Source organism: Artibeus jamaicensis, unplaced genomic scaffold (assembly GCF_021234435.1).
Source record: "Artibeus jamaicensis isolate MK-2021 breed Jamaican fruit bat unplaced genomic scaffold, CSHL_Jam_final contig_519, whole genome shotgun sequence".
Lineage (NCBI taxonomy): Eukaryota > Metazoa > Chordata > Mammalia > Chiroptera > Phyllostomidae > Artibeus > Artibeus jamaicensis.
In genome coordinates this window covers 19,261,458-19,283,035 of record NW_026521871.1, presented here as the reverse complement: position 1 = coordinate 19,283,035, position 21,578 = coordinate 19,261,458, and the positions used below count along the sequence as shown (strand labels likewise).

The window sequence follows — 21,578 nt, the reverse complement described above, 5'->3', positions numbered from 1 at the left end:
CCTTACTTCCTGCAATGCCTCTTTAAAGTAAGAATTATTATCTATGCTTTACAGATGAGTAAACTGGGCTTATTAACGTACCCAAAGTCCTGTAACTACTGGGGATGGAGTTTGGATTCAAATCCAGGTCTGTCTGAATCTAAAGCCTTTTTTTCACCTTGCCACACTTCCCGAAATTTGCTGAGCCAATCCTCAGTCTTTCCTCATACACAGTCCTATTATGGCAGGATGGAAACCTCCTCTTTATGATCCTTCTCAGGGTGTTTTCCCTAGTCTGAGACTACTGATGAACTAAAACAGAGTTTAAGTAAAAATATCTCTGGGGAGACTGGGAGCCTCCTGGCTTTAACCCTCGAATTTTAATCTGGAAACCAGGCAATCAGGGACAGCTATGCTTGAGTAGACTTGTCACTTGGGTTGCCTCATCTACAGTGGCCCTGTGTGAAGTAGAGGAGAGCAAATTTCACAAGGGGCCAGCAGATCCAGGCTCTGGTTCAGGTGATGCCTCTACCTGTTTTATGTAAACCATCTAATCTTGATGTAAAATGGAACTATGAATGCCCAACAGGGCCTAAGATCAAAGTTAATGTGTTGTGACTTTGTATGTTGAGATGATGTAGTAGATCGGAAAACAGTTTAAAAACTGCAAAGCATTTTCCCCCAGCATCAATGTAAGCTGGTATTTGTGGGGTTTTTTGGTTATCATTTCCTCTCTGGAGAGCGCTTTCCCAGAGAAAGACCTAAGTAAGAGACCCTAATAATGACTGAGGTTTGAGAACAGCTAGACGGCAAGCAACATGAAGCCACCTAAAGCGAACCAGAGGAAGTCCAGTCTCTATTTATGAAGTTCGCGGCTGGATATGTTAAGCAAATGTTTTCTTAATTGTGGCAGTATGAGAAAACAATGGGGCAAGGGCTGCCGGGGAAGGGGGAGTATCAGGCTTCCACCCCACCCCCAGCCCTAAATCTCCAGAGAATGACAGGAAAAAATTAAAGACAGGCCTTTTCTTTTCGTGGTCACATGTCTACATGGCTGCTGTAATAAGAACCTGCACCAATTAGAAATGTTTCACCTCCTCCCCCTCGACTCCTCCCCCAGCCCATTTCAGAGCAGACTGAGATGCGGACTCCAGGAGTTTGCCAAGCACAGCCAACGCTAGTGTGTGAGCGGCTGGAGGGGACTCCTGCCCCTGCGATCTCCGTCCCTTCCTCCTCTGCTCCCTCCCTTCCACACTGTTTTGATTTTCTAGGACTTCCTCCTCTGGGCGAGGGCGGGGGAGGAAAGAGGCTGCGGAGCGCTTGGTGTGTGTGTGTTGTGTGTGTGAAAAGTCGAGTGGTGGAGTGTAAAATGCTGTAATGGGAAGAAACCGAGCCGCTTCGGAGTGTCCTGGACTGCATCGTCCGTTCTAATCTCAGGGGCACCTGAGCACACACCTACCTACACAAGCAAGTGCGACCTGTACCCTCAGGTATGTGTGGTCTTCGGCCTGTCTGGGCAGTGTGGCAGGGGTGTATGTGGGTAACGAGAGGGTGCTGTAGTGCCCCAGGTCGGGGCCCGGTGGAGCTAGGAGACCCGGGAGGCGGAAGGCCCCGCGCGAGCCGCTGTCTGGAGGGTGAGCCGGTGTGAACGCCGAGCCCTGGGTGCCCGGAGGCTCGTAAGCTCTTCCTGGGGCTGCTTCCCAGGCAGGTCTGTACGGAAGGCCGGGACAGTGCGGCTCCAAAAGGTGCTGTAGGTCTGGCTCGAACGCGCTGGCACTTGGCTGCTGTGGCGGTTAAGAGGTGGCCAGTGCAAGGGTACCGAGCATGGCTCGCCCGAGGACGTCGGTGTCACGTGTGCTGTGTTCACGGGTGGTAGAATCAACTGTGTGCGTGTGAGGAGGGTGCCTGGCCCTCAGCAGCAGACACCTGGGAGTGCTAGAAAGGTTCGTTTGTCTTTGAACTTGTACTCTCAGGGTGTGCTCCCACTGGCGCGGCCTTGGGGTTATGAGAGGTACGGGAGTCGAAGGCTCAACGCACTCTCTGGGACTGGAACCTTTTCTGAGGGGCCCAGTGCTGCACCAGGCCCTTCGCGGCCGTTTGCTCCCCAAGCGCGTCCGCACCCGCCGGGTAGGTGCGAACAGCCGCCGGGCGCGCTGCAGGAGGGGGGAGGGGAAACGAGCCTCTCCCGGCGCGCCCGGCCCGACTCCCGCCTAGCCGCAGGCTCACCTGGGCTCTGCCCCACCTGCTCCGTAGGAGGGGCGTGGCTGGGGGCGTGGCCTGCGGGCCAGGCTGGCGCTGCGGATCCCGGCAGAGCCTCGGAGAGAGCGGGCGGCACCTCATTCCTAGGATTCCTCGGGCTCCGGAGCTCGCGTAAGCCGCATAGCCGGCCCGGCGCGCGCCACCCGCGTGTGCGTGTGGGAGTTCGGAGGGGGAGTCGGTGCGGGAGCGCGGGCGCGAGCGCGCCGGTGCGTCGGCGCGCGCTCGAAGTGCGCCCCGCGCGCTCGGCGGTACCGCCCCTGCCCCTACCAGGCCCTGCTGGCCGGAGGCGGGCGCGCCCAGGGCGGCCGGGCGGTGAGTTTAGGAGAGTCGGGCTGGTGGGACCCAGGACCGGCGAGGGATGGCTTTCGGGGGAACTCAGGGCTGGGCTGACTCGGAGAGGGACAGAGGGCGTCCTTCTGCAAGGAGGAGGCGGGAAAGTTGAGAGTGCCGGTGGGAACCGGAGCGTCTGGGATCTCTGAGGGAGAGGTCTGGCTTCTGCAGAGGTCCCGTGCGGAAGGCGTCCAGGGAGTGGAAGGCGTGGGGCCAGGAAAGCGGCCCGGCGCGCCCTTCATCCCATTTGGTCTTGGCCAGCGGCAAAGGAGGGTTGTGGTGCGGGACTACGGGAAAGGGCTGAGGATGGGCTGCTGGGACCTGTCCCTTTCCTGTCGGTACACTTCCTGCCCCCTCCTCAAAACCAAACCTCACACTCCTCTGCACCGAGTGCAGGCCTCGCTGAAAAGCAGAGGTCTCTGTTTTTTGTGTTGCTTAAAGTCTTCTTTGATTCATTACACCGAGACATTTAAGTGTCTTAGGTTAGGTTGACAGTACTTCTGTTAAGTTTTATGCGCTTTACTGGCATGCGTTAGTCTATTTAAGCTAGATGATTAAAACATGGGTTTCACTTTGATCATTGGTGCTGTATGTTTGCTAGTTGTATTTCCTTCTCTGGTTAATAAGAACCAGCAGCTCGCGAGATGGGGGTGGAGGCTGCTCTTCTCATTTTTATCAGCAGCTGCTTGCCCCCTTTATTTGGAATGTACTACCGCCCGGTTTGTAGAGGTTTTGAATAAGCTTTTTCTAAACCTAAGGCTACCTTGACGAAAATGAAGGCTTGCATTTGTTTCCTCTGAACATTCAAAGACAAAAACCTTACATGTAATTTTTTCTATTAGTATTTAAAGGTCAGTTTTGCATACATTTTAGCATACCGAAGTTTAACTCTTTAGTCCCTGAGTCCTTGTAATGTTCATTGTTTCCTGCTTGCAACTAATGAAGTCTGCTCATGATTGTCAGGGGTTTAGTTCGGGTATTTTAAAGAGAGCTTTGGGGTCAGCAGCCTTATTGCTCTATTTATCATCTCTAAATTTCAGTGCTCTAATTTTAAATAATGGTTTTAGAAATACTTCACTAGGAAGTTTGTTGTCTCATGCTTAAGACTCTGTGTGTGTGTGTGTGTGTGTGTGTGTGTTTCCTGTTACGTCTGGCTGGAAAGTCATCTCCTTCCTTGAAGAAATGGTGTAAACCCCTCAATTTTTTGTTTAACTTGAGCAAAATTTTAATCCCTGGCTGATTTCCCCCATTACTGTTTTTTTTTTTTCTCTTTTTACCCCTACACTTCTGGGCAACTTGCCTTTGCTTTCCATTTGGAAGGGAATGCAGACTAATTTTTATGTTGATCAAAACACAATACAATTAAGAAAATAATTCTGCTATAAATAACCAGGGACTGCATTCCAAAACTGTGTGTATTGTTGTAAAAACAGCTGTGGCTTATTTCTGGAGACTTGAGTTCAAGTCTTGTCTTTGTTACCTAGTAAGTTTGTGACCAGAAAAAGTTACTTCTATTTAACCTTTGTGCTTTATTTTCCTCTGTAAAGGGCTGATAACATCTGTTTCAATACATTACAGAGTTTCAGGACTTACAGGGAATAATGTGCTTTGAAAAGCATTTGTGTTATTTATAAAAGTCTTTGAAAATTTGAGAGGGCTACATAAACACAGTCCCAACTGACTTAGGACTAGGACTTTACCTCAAGATTTAAGCACTTCTTACAGACATTATAGTTATGAAACTAAAACTTTCACTTTAAAAAAATATATATTTTATTAGTTATGCCATTACGGTTGTTCTATTTCCCCCTTCATTCCCCTCCACCCTGCACACCCCCTCCCCCACCATTCCTCCCTTTTAGTTTATGACCACGTGTCTCAAGTTCTTTAGATTCTATATTTCCCATACTATTCTTGCCCTCTCCTCTGTCTATTTTCTACCTACCATCTATGCTACTTATTTTCTGTACCTTCTCCCCCCTTCTCCTCCTCCCACTCCCCTGTTGCTAACCCTCCATGTGATCTTCATTTCTATGTTTCCACTCCTGATCTAGCTGCCCTCTTAGTTTGCTTTTGTTTTAGGTGTGGTTCTTAATAACTGTGAGTTTGCTGTCCTTTTACTGTTCATCTTTTTTATCTTCTTTTTCTTAGGTAAGTCCCTTTAACATTTCATATAATAAGGGCTTGGTGATGATGAACTTCTTGAATTTGATCTTATCTGAGAAGCACTTTATCTGCCCTTCCATTCTAAATGAAAGCTTTGCTGGATAGAGCAATCTTGGATGTAGGTCTTTGGATTTCATGAGTTGGAATACTTCTTTCCAGCCCCTTCTTGCCTGTAAGGTCTCTTTTGAGAAATCAGCTGACAGTCTGATGGGAACTCCTTTGTAGGTGACTGTCCCCTTATCTCTTGCTGCTTCTAGGATTCTCTCCTTCATTTGAATCTTGGTTAATATAATGATGATGTGCCTTGGTGTGTTCCTTCTTGGGTCCAACTTCTTTGGGACTCTCTGAGCTTCCTGGATTTCCTGGAAGTCTATTTCCCTTGCCAGATTGGGGAAGTTCTCCTTTATTATTTATTCAAATAAGTTTTCCACTTGTGGCTGTTCCTCTTCCCCTTCTGGTACCCCTATAATTTGGATGTTGGAATGTTTAAAGATGTCCTAAAGGTTCCTAAGCCTCTCCTCATTTTTTTGAATTCTTGTTTCTTCATCCTTTTCTGTTTGGTCATTTTTTTCCTCTTTCTGGTCCACTCCTTTGATTCGAGTCCCAGTTTCCTTTCAGTTACTATTGGTTTCCTGTGTATTTCCATTGATTTCAATTAGGTTAGCCTTCATATGTTCCTCTAATCTGTGACTAAAATCAACTAGTTCTGTGAGCATCCTGATCGCCATTGTTTTGAACTGTGCATCTGATAGGTTGGCTATCTCTTGGTTGCTTAGATTTCTTGGCTCTGGGGCTCTGAGTTGTTCTTGAGCCATGTTTTGATCTGTTCGTGCCTGTTAAGTATGAGGAGCGGAGCCTTAGTTGTTCACCAGGGTGGGGCCACCCAGGTCGCTGATTTGTGATGCTGTATATGGGGGTGGGGTCAGAGAGGGACAATGGTGGTACCCTCTTCCGCTTCCGGCCGCTGGGGCCTGCGTGGTCTGTGGTCTGTCTCACTGCTCGTTCCTTCACCAGTTTATCTGCGTGCGAATGTGTGACCGTGATCATTCCTCAGTGAGTCCACTGCCTAACACCCTCAGTGGGTCCACCCGCTTCTCCACACCTGGGATCCGCTCACGGCTGCTGGCGCACCTGGGTTGTGCGCCTGGGTCGGTCAAGTGGGTCTTTCCTGCCCGACCAGGCTCTGCTGCTGGCTCTGCCCCTCTTACTGGTTTGGCTGAAGGTTTCGTTGTCAGACTTCCGTGTAGTTCAATTTTCTGTGGTTTGGCTGCGTTTTTTGTTGCTAAAACTTTGTTGTTGTTAAACTTAGTTGTGCGAGAAGGTGCAGTGCTTCCACCTATGCCTCCATCTTGCCGGAAGTCTAAAACTTTCACTTTTAAATGTTCTGTTTAATAAGAGTTCTGTAATGGGAAATTCCTTCTATCTCCTTATGGAGTCTGGTGGTTGCCAAAACAAATCCAAAGGAAGATTTTATATTTTTGTCTTTTCAGGTTTCTCTCCTGGATAGCTTTGCTGTGCAACTTTTGGTTTGTCTTAATCAAATAATAGGTAAAATAACCATAATAAAAGTTGTTTTGCAATTTTGAGTATGACAATAAAAAGAGTTTAAGTTTAGGAGGTAAAAGTCAAATGCAGGGATGAGTATAAGTAGGTTTACAGTTCTGAGTACACGCCACATAGTATTATTTTGTATTATTCTTGTATTATTATTTATTATTGTTAACATACTCTGTCCACTTCTGGCAGAATTCTAATGTTGCTGACACTGGCGATTTTAACATATTAAGTTGTCTGTTTTTTTTACCTGTGTTAGATAAGCTGTTGGAGTTAGAACCTGGTGACACAAAGGGTTTTTTTCTTGAGTGTGTTAAGATGTTTCTGCAAGATACGTGAATCGAAGGCCATTTGTGATTCTTGTAGGGGCATTTCTAAAGTTAATAAATGAATCTATTTGTGGGAATTTAATGGGAGAGACAAATGAGTGTGCCTATCAGTCTGTCACCATTTAGGATCTGTCCACAGTAAAGCAACAGTTTAGAAATTGGACTGCCAAATCTTGATAGTATAAACTGCCAAGGTAGGGAAGGAAGGGGTTGTATGAGGTGCTGACAACAGAAAAATTCTTTCTACCTCTTCTGCAAAGGAGAAAAACCTTGTAGCTGTCTCGTGTCTTGGGCGCGATAAACAAACAGATCCTCATTATTCTGATTTTTTTGTGGATTCTGTATCTGAGAATTTGTGGACTTACTAAAAGTTTTTTTGTGGTTCCTAAACCAGCATTTGTAGCACTTTTGCAGTCATTCCTGCACGTGCTCAGAGTGTTAAATTTAAATCTCTGAAATGCATGTTTGTAGCCAAGGTTGAACAAGGCAATCATATTCTGCCTCCTTGTTTCAGCTCTCATACTGTAAACAAGTATGCTTTTGCTGTTTATTGAGTGCCACGTTTTTCCCATTCAAGGGCAGAAGTTGGTGGTTTTGCTTCTTAAAATGGCCCCCAAGCATAGTGCTGAAGTGTTGCTGTGTTCCTAGGAACAAGAAGGCTGCGATGTGCCTTACATAAAAAATAAGTGCATTAGATAAGCTTTGTCCAGGCATGAGTTATAGTGCTGTTGGCTGGGAGTTCAGTGTTAATGCATCAATAGGAGATATCAAATGAGCTGTCTTTAAATAGAAACACTCATAAAACAAGGTTATGTGTTTATTGATCAGGTGACAAAAATGTAACCAGAGGCTTGCAGGAACCTAGCCCTGTCTTTCCTCTAGGAGTAGTGGTTCCGTATGTGCTAATTCGATGTTCTCAGAGGCATTATAGAACATAACTACTGGAAATAATGAGCATTGGCTGTATTTACTGATGTTGTTAACTAGAATGCTTCCTAATGATACAATGTGTAAGGGGTTAGAAAACCTTGTCTAGGCTCTTAATAGCCCAAGAGTTGAGATTTTGGAACAGTGGAGAGTTAGACCTGAGGTGTTAGGGGAAGTTTGCCAATTTGGAGTATAATGCAGATTTATGTATCTCATTCTTGGGGGCAAGAAATCTCTGAGAGGATGAGGCACCTCGGTACTTGTGAGTAGGAAAGTCTTAAGTATACAAATAAAGTCAATGGCAAGAGCAAGCATATCCAGAGTAAACTGAAAATGCCAAATTTTCTCTTATTTCTTATGTGGTGCTGTACAAGGCTAAAGCCTGGAAAATGAGAAAGATTCACAATAGCCTAAATATGAGATAGAAAAGGATATTTTCTTTTTTTTGACGACAATGTTGCAAAAATGGTGGGAATTCATAGTCTGCTCAGAAAGTCCAGAGGTGAATTTTATTTTTCCTCCTTGGACACAGTGGTGTCACTGTGGTGGTGTCACCCTGCGTTGTTTTCCAGGGGACACTGTACGGGCAGGTATGGGAACCTCAGCCAGCAGTAAGAATTTTAGCACCAGCCCTGGGCAGCCTCACATTAAAGTCATTACATATGCTTAATCTAAGTTTGGTTTCACAGCTTTAAGCCTATGTGGATGGCCCTCAACTGACCTGTGGCCAGCTTTCATTTCATATGGCTGGGGCACTTTCACAGTTTATGCCAATATCAAACTGTATTTTATAATAACTGAGGATTGTAGTTATTGCATAGAGGCATTTGACAGCTCCTGTTGCCAGGGTCAGGGTGACTAAATATCACATCCCTGTCCCCTTTCCCCAACCCTGGGGCTGAGGAGGTCTGTAGAGTCAAGTCTTCCCGTTTAGCATTCATTCAGGGGTTCCCCCTCCCAGTGGTACCCTTATTCCGCCCAAGCCAACAGGCACTTCAGTCCTGTGACGTGATGGGAGGTGGAGATGAGCAAAGGCAGAGCCGAGTTGATGGCAGGCACCTGAGGTTACCTTGTTCCTGATTTCTAGTGTGTCCCACTTTGAAAGGTAGAGAAATTGTTGGCCGCTCAACCCATAACCCCGCCTCCTGCAGAGGTTGCGCTGGAGGGGCGTTAAACCCTTCTGGGAAGGGTGCGAACCTGTATCAATTTACCAAGTTGATGAGTTTTGTGAGAGAGTGCAAGCACCGCCAACAAAGCTGGCTCTCATTCGGGGCTTATGCTTGAGGTCGACAGGCACCTGAAGGAAGCCTAACAAGGGATTTTACACATACATTTTTAATTCAGTGAAAATAAGCATAAAACATGTGAATTTATTGTTCAGATTTTAGACATTTGGCCCTGAAATGAATTTTCAGGAATGATTGTGTGTGAAAGTGAGGACTTGGATGTCAGCCGAATCTGGCCAGGTCCTTTGACGTCATAACTGGTATAGTGCTTTCTGGTAAATTGCCAAATATGGCGAATATGGGTCAATTATTCGTGCCTGGGACATGCCTACATAAGGAAAACTGGATTTAGCAAAGGATCCATCTCATCATGTTCTATCTTTGGTATTATGACTATGGAAAGAGTATTTTGAATGATACTCATGACCAAAATATATTTTTCATATATATTTATATATAATATTTAGTCTTATCTGCTGTCATGACTCACAGTTCCCAAACTCTTGGAATTTCCTGAGTGTAGAGAGCGATAAAGGTGTCTTTTGTTATGTAAATGAGGTGATTTGTGGAAGCACCTGAGGATGGGGGCCGGGTCAGGGAAGACACACCCAGGAGATTAGAAGGTTGGGACTTGGATTCCTGCCCCTGCCTCTGGGGAGAGGAAAGGAGAGGAGCTGGAGGTCGACTCCATAGGTGGTGGCCAGTGATTTAATACTCTTTCCCATGACCTTGATTTATGTATCTCTGTCATCTGGCTGTTCCTTTTACAATAACCCAGTTGGGTGTTGTGAGAACAGATTACTTATAGCCAGTTTATCAGAAGCACAGGTGACTACCTGGGCTTATCACTGGTATCTCAAGTGGAGGGCAGTCTTGTGGGACAGAGTTCTGAACCTGTGGGATCTGATTCTATCTCCAGGCAGATAGTGTCAGAGTTAAGTAGAATTCTTGGATACCCTGCTGGATAACCTTAACAGTCATCCTCTGCAAGTTAATGGGTTTTATTGAGCAGGGCTAAGTATTGAAAGCAGGCCTTCCTAGCACTGAGCCAGTTTTTGGAGCTGGAAGTCACTGGGGCCCGTGTTTAATTACTTTGTGGTCGCTGCCCCAGGATCCAACGGCTTTGCAGTCTGTGTTGTTTGCCTTACTCTCCCTATCACCTGACTCGGTGCGAACATTTTCTAACCTGTCATAGTTACTATTCATGTGACTCCATGCCTGTCGTGTGCAAAGAAAGTAATGTAAGGCATGGTTTTTATATGCCCAAGAGGAGAGGGCTTGCTTCCCTTTTCGCTTACTTTGGAAACTACCAGGTTATTGCCTGATCTGTGTGACTCAAGGTGCAGGAGAAAGAGCACAGACTAGCAGTCTTGCCTTGGTTGCTGAGGGAAGGTTGTTTTGTTGTTGTTGTGATACAAAAAGTCTGTGCTCTTTCTCCTACAAAAGGACTCTATGAAAATCAGCTTAAGAATAGTAAAAATAGCATTCAATAGTCAGGAGACTTGGATGCCAGTCTTACCTTCAAGAAGTCACTTATATTCTTGGCACCGTGGTTTTTCATCTGTAGGATAATATTAATAAGTGTGTTTTGTCAACACACAGTGAGGATCCAGGGAGGTAATTTACGTCAATGTGTCTTTGAAACAGTATGTGCTCTGCAGCCGTGAGATGGTGGTAGTGGTAGAAGGAGAACGTATCTTTCTTGAGTTTACAAGGCATTTTGACTTTTAATCACATTTTATCATTTAATCCACATGCCGAGCTTGTTAACTATGAAGCAGGCAGTATTATGATTTTCTTTAATTGAGGAAACTTGGGCTTGGGGAGGTTAAGTGACTGGCCCATACATTTTGTGTTTAGACATTTAGAGCAAAGCCTGGAACAAAACAGGCTTTCAGTGATTCGTTATTGATTGAATGGTGAAAATGTTAACCTAGGGCTCAAACTTTGGTCAAGTCCTGGCTCAACTGACTTAACAGATGGTGAAGTGTGAGAAGAAGAAAAAAATCTCACACAGATGAGAGATATTTTTAGCAGGAAGAACAGAGAGGATAGTCTGAGAATTTGATGTTAACAGGAAGAATGTATGTTGCAAGAAATTAGTGGGGCAACAATTAGGACACACCGAAGGGAAGAAACAGCTAGGAGGGTGTTGATTCACATCTACCTGATCTGGTGAAGCTATCCCTGCGTGGCCACTAGCACTTGGTGGTGTTGGTCTGAAATTGTACTTCACTTATTGCTGTGTCTGAGACGGACTGCTACAGGGACTGCAGTGTGGTCACACTCAGTGTAAATCGCTCCAGGGCAGCAAGTATCCTTTTCCTTTCCCGTGTTGCCTATATATGATACTCAATAGAGAGAGGAAATACCCAATGGAAGCCTCTGAATTATTGACAGTCGAAAAATCTGTATACCCTGTGCCATGGTTTGCTGGCCCATATTTGTAGGCTTGTTCTGTGGTGGTACTTTATTGGTGAAACCTCATTGTATTAGCCCAGAGGGGGTCCTGGTGGGTGGACAGAGGAATGAATAGGGCCAACAGGAATTAGGGACACCAAAGAGTGTGCATCTGGAGATGCAGATGCCACCAGTTTTCTAGGAGTGTGATGCCTTCCAGTTTCTGGGTTTTGGCCACGTGACAGAGTGGCAGGGACATCCAGAGGTTTGAATGTGCTTCTCCCTGTCCCCACTGGTCTGCACCTCCTGCTCCCTGTTACATATTCTCCTAACTGTTTAGTACTACTAGCCACTATTTCTGGAAGAGCCCTTCCGGGAGGCAAGACTGGTGCTGTAGCTTTTGCTTTGGAAATCTTGGAACACTTCCATAACATATCTTGAAATTCTGTTCCCTTGCCTGAAAAAATATAACCTGATACACCCCATAATTCTGCCCTCTCTGTGCTCTTGTCCTTTTTGTTGATCAAAATGGGGCTGTTCCTTTCGGAAGGCTGAAGTAGTGGTGTTCAAACATATAGCTGAGCTTGTTATTAGCACTGAATGCCCCTAAATTTTAGTAGCTTTAGAATTGAAACATTGTTTTCTAATTCTCAACCTTAAGCTATTTGGAAGAGCATATTGTTAAAGATTAGGGAGTCTGAGGAAGAAAATGTGGGGTGGCAGTCAAAATACATGACTGTTGCTTGAAAAAGAAGTAACAGAATAATGTGTGTTCTATTCATCACAACTGATGTTTGTGTTGACAACAACCATGGAAGAAGGTGAATGGATGGAGCGAAATGGCTTTCAGCACGGCAGAGCACCTTTACAAATGCACTTTGTCTTTTTCCAGAAGCACATCTCTCTCACTTTAATGTTGTTAAGTCCCAGGTGTTAGCATTTCGAATGACTGTATTTTTGGTTGTCATGATCTCATAATATAAAAATTATCACGGAGGTGAAAAGACTGTTGGGATGTACTTAGATTTGTTTTCCGGATGTTGCGTAATCTTGTGTAAAAGGTAAGTAGATGATAGATGGTTCATAAAGGTCATTAAAGTAAACCAGACATGTTACTCCACTGCTTAAAAAACCATTCAAACCATTCAAGGGCTTTTCACTGGCTTAGAATAAAATCTGAACTTTATCAAGCTGTTCAGGGCATGCATGATCTGGCCATTGCCCACTTCCCCACCTCACTTCCTGTCTTGTCCCCTGGCTCCCTGAGCTGTGGTCAGGTCACAGCACTGTCCACATCCGAACGTCCAGCTTTGGTCTGTCTTGTTTTTTTTTTTTTTTTAATGCTATTTTGTTCTCCACCCACCCCCTTCATGGTGTTGATTCTGTTCTTTCTTTAGCTATCAGCTGTCTGTCATTCATCTCCTCAGAGAAGTCTTCCCAGATTACTCTAAAGTAGTGGCCAGTGTCGGTCTTTTCTTAAATACATTTACTGTCATTTGCAATTTATTTAATATGTTTGCATGTATGAGGTCGGTTCAGAAGGTATCCAGCCATGTAATATAAAAAATAGAGACACTTATTGAAGGGACAAGGTACAAGAAACATTATACATAGGACAGTGACACCTCAGTCCCCTTCATAGTCCCCTGGGACCTTACACAGTTCTCCCAATTGCCATCAGCTGCTCCTTGTATTTTCCTGAATCTCATCGATGGTCTGAAATCTATTCCATTTCAATGGTGATTTTAGTTGTGGGAAAAGGCAGAAGGTGTAGGGTGCCATATCTGGGCTGTAGGGGGGCTGAGTCACCTGGGTGATACAATGTTTCACCAGAAAACTCTGTAGGAGAGAGATGTGACAGTGCGTGAGTGGGCACATTGTCGTGATGAACCTGCCAGTCACCAGTTGCCCATAGTTGCAGCCTTCTGAGTCATCCAAATAGTTTCCTTGGAGGAATGTTCAAGCTTAATGCAAACTTTAATGCAGATTTGTTGTTCTACTTGCTCAGTCATTTTGAATGTGATGGCCACACGGTACACATGCTCACTCAGTGGTGTCTACTGCCCCCACTGACTAGTACAATGGAATCATCATTGTTCACACATTCTAGTCCACCCTCATTGGCTGCCTGCTTACATCAGTGTCATGCAAACTGTTCTTGTTATATTAACAATGGCTGGACTTTTTCCAGACAGACCTTGTATTTTGACAAATAATTATTTTAGCATATATAAAGTCCATTTGCTTCTCATAACACCCAGTGAGGGAGGTAATATTAATAATGAGTAGATGAGGAAATACACACAGAGGTAAAGTCACTTCCCAGGGTTGCACAGACAGAAAGAGGCTGAGCTGATTTAGATTGACATCTAAAGATCATCCTCTTAAACAGCCATGATGCTAATTTGCCTCTCAATGTAGTGTGACCCTCCATCAAATACCGTACCCATAGTTTTTTTTTTTGCCATATGACTAATATGTCTTACTGGGTTTTTTGGGCTGTGATATTGTACATAAAATTCAGAAGATTAAAAAAATTAGTTCTCTTTCACCTTTATTTGCTTAGGTCTTCTGTGGTTAGATAATGCCTAGTCCCTTGTCTTCATCTCCCATCTGTTTTACTGTGTTATTACTGCCCCTGTTCTTATCTTACATCTGGTTCCTATAGAAGCCGCCTAACTGATCTGCCTCCCGTGACTCCTCACTTCATTCCCTCAAGTCAAACCATCCTCCCCAGAACTGTCAGGGACTGATGGTGACTGCCAAGTGCTTAAATCCACATTATGCTTACCCAAACTTAACTGCTGCTTCTACTTCCTAACAAGGATCCTCAGTTTTAACTGGCTGGTCTGTCTCCCTGTCCCAGCTACTCATTCCTGCCTCTGTGCCTTCCCTCAGGCTGTTGATACTGGGTGCAAGACTTTGTTGCACCAGGAAATAATCAGGGTGATCTACAGGTGAGTAAGAGAGGTCAGAGAGGAGAGTGACTGCCCAGGGGAAAGGAATTGGGGAAGGAAAGTTTTGATATGGCATTTTATAACACATACCTGCACACACTCATATATACCCACCCACAGAATAGACGTTCACAAGGTAACCACTTCACACTGATCTCTCTTTTACCACACAGTACACGTTTTAGTTGTAAATTCTGTTTAGTCTCTTTTTTAAAAAAATATTTTATTTTTTAGAGAGGGGAGGGAGAAAGAGGAAGAGAAACACCAATGTGTGAAAGAAAAAAAAATCAGTTGCATCTCCATTGGCACAAAACCTAGGCATGTGCTCTGACTGGGAATTGAACTGGTGACCTTTCAGTTCACAGGCAGCCCCCAGCCCACTGAGCCACACAAACCTGGGCTATATTTAGTCTCTTATTATGCTCTTATTATTTTAAATTTGTCTCTTATCCTATTCCACATACTTTTGGTTTACAAACAAGATCATAACTCCTTAAAAACAGAGATCGTCTCTTTTCTTCAACCTCTTCTGTGTACTTTGCTAAACTCAGAATAATTGTGCAATAATGATTGGTTGGTTTTATTAGTAAGGTTGCAGCAGATGGCAGGTGCCTTGTAGTAGAAATTTAAACACCTCATTTCTTATCTATCTACTTTGAACATAAGTTGCTTGGGCATTTATATTTCATAGTATCTGAATAAACTTAAATATCTAATCTATGATGCAATAATTCTGGATCTACTTTATGTCATTTGATGTTTATACTTTGATATTTTTTTCTGTGCATAACACTTCTGTGCATACTTAATGTGTATGTTGATAAGTATCTGTTTGGGTTTAGAATTTTGAAAGCATCCTTCAATCAATTTGGGCAGATTAAGGAATCGGAGTCTAAATACTGAATTAAGGAGAAGAATGCTTATCAGTATTTACTTAATCAAGATAAAAGACTTTAAACTCAAATCTTGCCTGAATAGGAAACTGGTGTAGGTGAAGAGAATGTTAACTGAGTTCTCAGAATTTCAAATTCTCCTCACAGGAGATGATTTTTCCTATCTTAAACAGAAGATTAGGACTGTTGAGAGTCATTCGTTTTTCTCATATACCTCTGATTTTACTCATCCTTCCTCGTCTCTGAAAAAGAAGAAATTGACTCAGTTTGGTTTGGTTACATTCGTTCTCCTTCCAGTCACTGCATCTTCAGTGGTTCTCCTCTCACAGCTCGAGACTTTCCAAGATGTCAGTTCTGTTGAGCTATCCCCATGCTCCCAGGACCTGCTCCCATGATAACATGCCATGACCTTCTGTGTGCTGCTGGCTGTGTCTTTCAGGTTACTCACTCTGCCTTTGGCTTCCCATTCTGTAGAATGGTTCCACTGCATTCTTCACAGTGCTACAAGAATAATTTGCACAGAACACACAGACAACCAAGTTATTTTTCTGAGATTTTAGTAGTCCCTTAATACATACAAAATCAAGCCCGAATCCTATCAGAGCCCTCAGTCCTTCTAAGATAGAGTTCCATTCTTGTCTCTTACTTTATATCCCCATTTTACTCTTCTAGTTGATTTAGGCACCTTGCCCTTAAATGGATTCTGCTTATGTTCTTCCCTTCTGTGTGGAGTGCTTCTATGTTTGTTCCTCAGAGGCTCAGCTCAAGCTCTGTTTCTCCACAGAGCCCTTTGGAGTTCAAGTGTATTTCTGTGGGACTTAGTTTATAGCACTGTTTGATACCAAGCACATTTTATTTCCTTAATTATTGCCTAAGAGATGTTTCAGGTGAAAAGAATGGCCAGTGAGGTTTGAAGGATTTTGAGGACATTGAGCTGCCCTCCCCACTGCCTTTGCCCCTGCTGTGAGGTATAGTAGGCAGTGTATTGAAAGCTCAGGAAGGAAAATACGTGGCTTAATTTGGGTTATTCCAGTGTTTCTGAAACTTGTTTATCATAGAAAACTTTTTTCTTATGGCATATGAACATCTGATGCAAAACACTTTGGGAAAATACTGCCTTACACTGGATTTCTTTTAGGCATGTCTGCTGTACAGATTGAAAGCTCTTTGAAGGCACTCACTGGGCTGTGTTTATTTTTCCTGCCTCAGTACCTAGCAGGTAGTTAATGTTTACTGAACGAAATCATGTGTGAGATTAAGAATTGATGTTTCTGTGGATGCTTGATGTATGAATATTGTGAAGAAAAGCTGCTTTGCTGCATCTTGTAACTGTACATATACAGTAGGTAATTGGTAAATGTTGAAGAATGCTGACCAAATGCTGAGCATCTTTAAAGGGATACAGTTAAGGTTTTTTTTTTTTTTTAGGTTGAACTAAGTTGTGTCTCTTTTCACATTGTTTGCATGTGAGCATGCCCATGCCTGTGTTTAAATCCAGAGAAGGAAAACTGGACAAAGGTAGCCTAGTTTTCTAGATTTTCTGCCATCTTTAAATTTTTGCTGTTTTTGCTTTTATAGATGTGCTGTAATTTAAGAAAACAATTAAAAGTAAACATACAGCCATTGCTGGTGAGCTTCAGTGGATTGACCACTTGCTTGCCTGTAAACTAAAAGATCACTGGTTCGATTCCCAGTCAGGGCATGTGACTGGGTTGCAGGCCAGGTCCCCAGTTTGGGGTGGGCAAGAGGCAGCTGATAGATGTTTCACTTGTCCATTGTTGTTTCTCTCCTTTCTCTTTCTTCCTCTCTTCCCCCTCTCTAAAAAATAAATAACATTAAAAAAAATTAAAACACAGGCTTGTTTTTAAAGATGGGGTGCTACAGCCATGGCTGGTGTAGCTCAGAGGATTGAGCTTGGGCCTGCAAACCAAAGGATGGCAGGTTTGATTCCCAGTCAGGGCACTTGCCTGGTCCCCAGTAGGGGGCGTTCAAGAGGCACCCACACATTGATGATGTTTTTCTCCCTCTCTTTCTCCTTTCCTTCCCCTCTCCCTAAAAATAAATAAAACCTAAAAAAGTAAAAACATAAAAGCATGGCGCTAGATAAATTGGTAATAGGTGGTGGTGGTAGTACATACACTACAAAATGTGACATTTTAAGATAAAGTTTCCTGTGGGATTTAAAATATCATTTGACTCACCAATGGAATCCACATACAACTTTTCATGAGTAAACTGCATACATTAAGCTGCAGAGGTCATGCAGAGTCTCAGCTAAAAGAGGTGGAATAACAGGGCGGTTCAATCTTGGTAATTTTTGTTAAAACTAATAAACCAACTACCACTACTACCACAATAAAAATCTCAGACTGGTAGTAATGCTATGTTCATAGAACTGCCTTTGTTCTGAAAACTATTTTGTAGCCGGTGTGTCTGTAGAGGCACATTATTATGCACACACGTAAACATGAGCACAAATAACATGAGCGTGAATATGCACAGTATCCCTTCTTTTAGTTCTGACAGGAGCTGCTTCCTGGAACAGCAAGGTTTAGCATGGTAGACGGAATGGAATTTAACCCTTGTCTCTGCGTGCTCCTGAGCCTGGTTCATTCTGTTTCTCCCCAGAATGGGAAGAATTTCCTCTTCAGGAGAGTGATATGCATTTTGTGGGGGAATCATTTCAGTTGTTAGTGACCAAAATTCTTAAAGTGTCATTCGAATTTTGTTTAAATTCTGTTATTCCTTTCTTTGGTTTTCCTCTTAGGCTCCTTCCAGGAATGGAGACGCCATTGGATGTCTTGTCAAGGGCAGCATCTCTGGTGCACGCTGATGATGAAAAACGTAAGTGAGGCATCTGTTTTACGTGATTTTTACTATGTTCCCTAGTCTCCTGCATGGCCGCAAAATTATGTGTTTCTCTACATGGCATTGTGTCTGTATGCTGTTAATTTTGGTTGTTTTCTTAGAGATAACAGCTTGACATCTTTCATTTTATTTTATTTTTAAGTGCCAGAACATGTAAATCTTTTAAATGTTATCTTTGGATGCTGGGGCTTAAGCAGTTAACTCCAGGAAGTCCTTTCCTTTCCAGATCCTTTCAGTAGGGGCTGGAATGGAGGAGGTGTGTCTGGAAGTCTAGATAAATATGTGTTGGTTGATAGACTAATTGACCATCAGAGAACTAGAGGTGGAAAAAAATCCTCCAAGATCATTCCTGTCATTGAAAGTGTGCAGTACATACCATAATGAAAAACAGTTGTGAAAATTCCTTTCACATAGCTGAGAGAGAGCACATATTTGGGGGAAAACATTCATTAATGTGGTGGGGGAGGGGCAAAAGGAGACTGAACATTGACATTGGAAGAGTGTTCTATAATGTGTTACTGATGTTCCTGTTCATCCTAAGATATTTTTATTTTTAAAAGATTTTATTTATTTTTAGAGTGGGGAAGGGAGAGAGAAAGAGAGTGAGAGAAAACTGATGAGCAAGAGATACATTGATGGCTTGCCTCTTGCTTGCCCCCAACTGGGGGTGTAACCCAGGCATCTGCCCTGACTGGGAATCGACCTGGTGACCCTTTGGTTAGCAGGCCAGCACTCAATCCACTGAGCCACACCAGCCAGAGCTATTTTTATTTTTAAATGTTCTGTTCAAAGTTAAAATTGCTTACTGAAGCAATATTTGCAAGAATAACTGTTTTGTGTGGGAACAAGGCTGCATGTTTTTTTCCCAAGCATTAAAGTACTAATAACAAAAATATATATAAGGTTGAGCATTTATAGATTGTAAGTTCTGGATGATGGGCTCCTTTCCAGTTTAGTTGTTAATGAATTGACAGCTGGAAATACATGTTCTTAAAAAAATGTAAGGTCTGCCTTTTTACTAGCTGTTAAGATGTTTCTTTTCTCTTAAGCCTGAATTTCCTCATTATTGACATGAAATAATACTGGCAAAGTATTTGGGAGGATTAAATGGGCTGTTGTGTAGATAGCGCCTACCTTAGCTTTCAGCTCCTAAGTAGGAGAGGGGACTGCCGGGCCCTCTTTTCTCTTGGTGCCTGGTCAGCTCTCAGACAGGATTTACTCTTTATTACCAGTGTCTTCGCTGTGTTATCTGTGTGTTTTACCTTCCCACCCTCCCCTACCACCATTCAAGATTACCTTTAGTGATTGGATGAGATAACATTAAGGTTGTTTTTTTTTAGCTTTTGATTGTTGGGAGGATATAACTAACCAAACCATGAGGTACGATTATTCCTTCCTAAGGAAATTGAAGTGCAGGGATGTTAATGTCATTCCCAAGCACAATGAGCTAGGGAGGAGCAGCTCGGGTTGTAGGCTTTTATTTAACATTAACATCAGAAAACTCCTTTGTGCCTCTAAGGTTGCAGTAAGTTGCAATGACTTGAATAGTTATTTCAAACTTTGTTAAACGTTAATATAGTTAATTTATAAGTTTTTATATAAGACTATTTTGAATTTCTGTTTTACAATGCTCATATTTAGTTAAGATTATTAAAGACAACACTGTTATACAAATGAAAAATGGAAGGAGTGACCTCAGGGCAGCTCTTTGTGCCCTGAGTGTAGAGAGTAAGTTTCTTGTCTTTTTTGCTACCTTCTCAGGTTCTCTCCTGGAGCCCAGCTTCAGGATTACTCTGTTCAGGTTGGAGGCCTGTGTAGTTTCCATTTCACAGAGCAACAACAATTGAGTGCTTATGTGTCAGGGGCATGTATAGATGGGTAGGGGTAGTCCCTGTCTTCATGGAGCTTATGAACTTACAATGTATAGACACTTCTGGCTATAAAATGCATAGAAGGGGAGTCTGGGTGTACTGGTGACGTAGACGCAGGGCCTCCTTGGCGCTCACAGTCTGGTAGAACGGTTCTCCTAAAAACTGATACTTCCAAGGGAGGGAGGAATTCTTACTTTCCTCCTGTGTTGAACATAGCCATTAGTGTTTGGTAGAGTAAGAATATACATTTGGCTCTCTCTATCTTCCTGTTCCCCATCTGCAGATACAAGCAACCACGGATGGAAAATATTTGGAAAAAATTTTACATTGTAGTTAGGCCTATGATGGTTGGGTCTCTACTAAACATATACAGGATTTTTTTCCTTGTCATTTTCTAAACAATGCAGCAATATCAACTATTTAGATAGCATTAAATAATCTACAGATTGAGGTTGTGTGGAGGTCATATGCAAACACTGTTCCATTTTACATAAGGGACTGAAGCATCCTCAAATTTTGGTATCCACAGGGGTCCTGGAACCAATCCCCTGTGCGTACAGAGGGACAACTGTATACATACAGGGTAGAGTGACCATAAGGTAATAAATATTCCGTCTATTCTGGAATATTCTTCTTTGGACTCTGGTGATTTCAGTTGGTTTAGGAGTGGGCTGTCATAATCCTGAAACCCCTTTGTACTGATTTCAGCTTCTTGGGATGATTTTTTTACTTCTAGAGAGAAAAAAAAGTACCAAGATGTCTATGCTCATTATTATTAACATGCAGGCAACATTTTTGAAAAGCTTTTTAAACTTGAACTGTGGGGCTGGCTGTGTGCACCACTCATAAGAGCACAGAGCTTAAAAACTAGGCATTCATTGTATTTTCTATTACCTAGTAATGTCAGTATGTGAAACTCATGTATTTCATAGGCAAAGTTGAGCATTAAGTTCAGTCTTTCAAGTACATTTCTTTAGACCTATTTGGGTTTGTTTAGCTTGATTCAGCTTTCTTTGCCATAGATTAAGTCTATTTTAGCTTTTGTTATAAATTGCTCTCACACTTAACATTCTCCTCAATGCTTTAAAAAAGTCTTGTATATGTAATCTGATTTGGGTGTCTGATTCCAAACAGAAAAATGTTTTGGTAGTTGAGATCAGTTTCCCAACTCATGTAGGTGACCTAAATGATTCTCCTTTCTTTTGCCCATGGAGAACTGAAAACTTCGGCATTTTTGAAGATGTTATTGTTTTAGCATTTCGAAGAGAACAGTACCTAATAGGACTTGAGTATATAATACCTGATAGCCTTAAGGCTTCATTATATCTACCAGTGGAGAATAAAGGACATATCTCAATAGTACACTGTAGAGCTAAAGTCAATAGTGAAATGGTGGTTTTGTAGTAACACAATAGCACTTATCTGGATGGCCTAGAAGGAATAAATTTACTTAAAATAATCATTCCACTGCTCATGAGACACTGATTTAATCAGCGTCCAGGGTAATCCTGGAAGGTACTTAATGAAAACACGGCCTGAGGTTGCCCGTTTTCCTTGGGCTTGAGGCATCTCTCCTTTCCGTGACCAGGAACACTGGTGCTGGGAAGACCCCAGCCTTGTTTCCAACTCTGTGTCTTGGGAGTCAAAACAGGACCAAACCTGAGGACAGGACACTTACATTGATGTTTCAAACAGTACCTGTGCATCTTTACCACGATCCTTCATTTTAATGTGATGTTTACAAAATGTTTTATTTTTTTCGTGCCGATTTTATTCTTGAATCTTCTGATTATAAGAGCCTCTTGTAACTGCTGACTTC

The 21,578-nt window shown here is 43.0% G+C and overlaps 1 protein-coding gene across 3 annotated transcripts in view; it reads left to right on the top strand.

Annotated features, from left to right (window-relative positions):
* The first annotated feature begins 1,146 nt into the window (after positions 1-1,146).
* VGLL4 (vestigial like family member 4) overlaps positions 1,147-21,578 on the top strand; it is a 157,538-nt gene continuing 137,106 nt past the window's right edge. The window contains exons 1-2 of one of the 3 annotated variants that reach the window (XM_037139307.2): positions 1,147-1,469; positions 17,788-17,864. In XM_037139307.2, the coding sequence (XP_036995202.2) occupies positions 17,801-17,864 (64 nt within the window). In that variant the 5' untranslated portion in view covers positions 1,147-1,469; positions 17,788-17,800. Of the gene's footprint in view, positions 1,470-2,288; positions 2,350-2,485; positions 2,551-17,787; positions 17,865-21,578 lie in introns of those variants that run through there. The other 2 variants (XM_037139310.2, XM_037139309.2) reach the window with 2 other exon arrangements.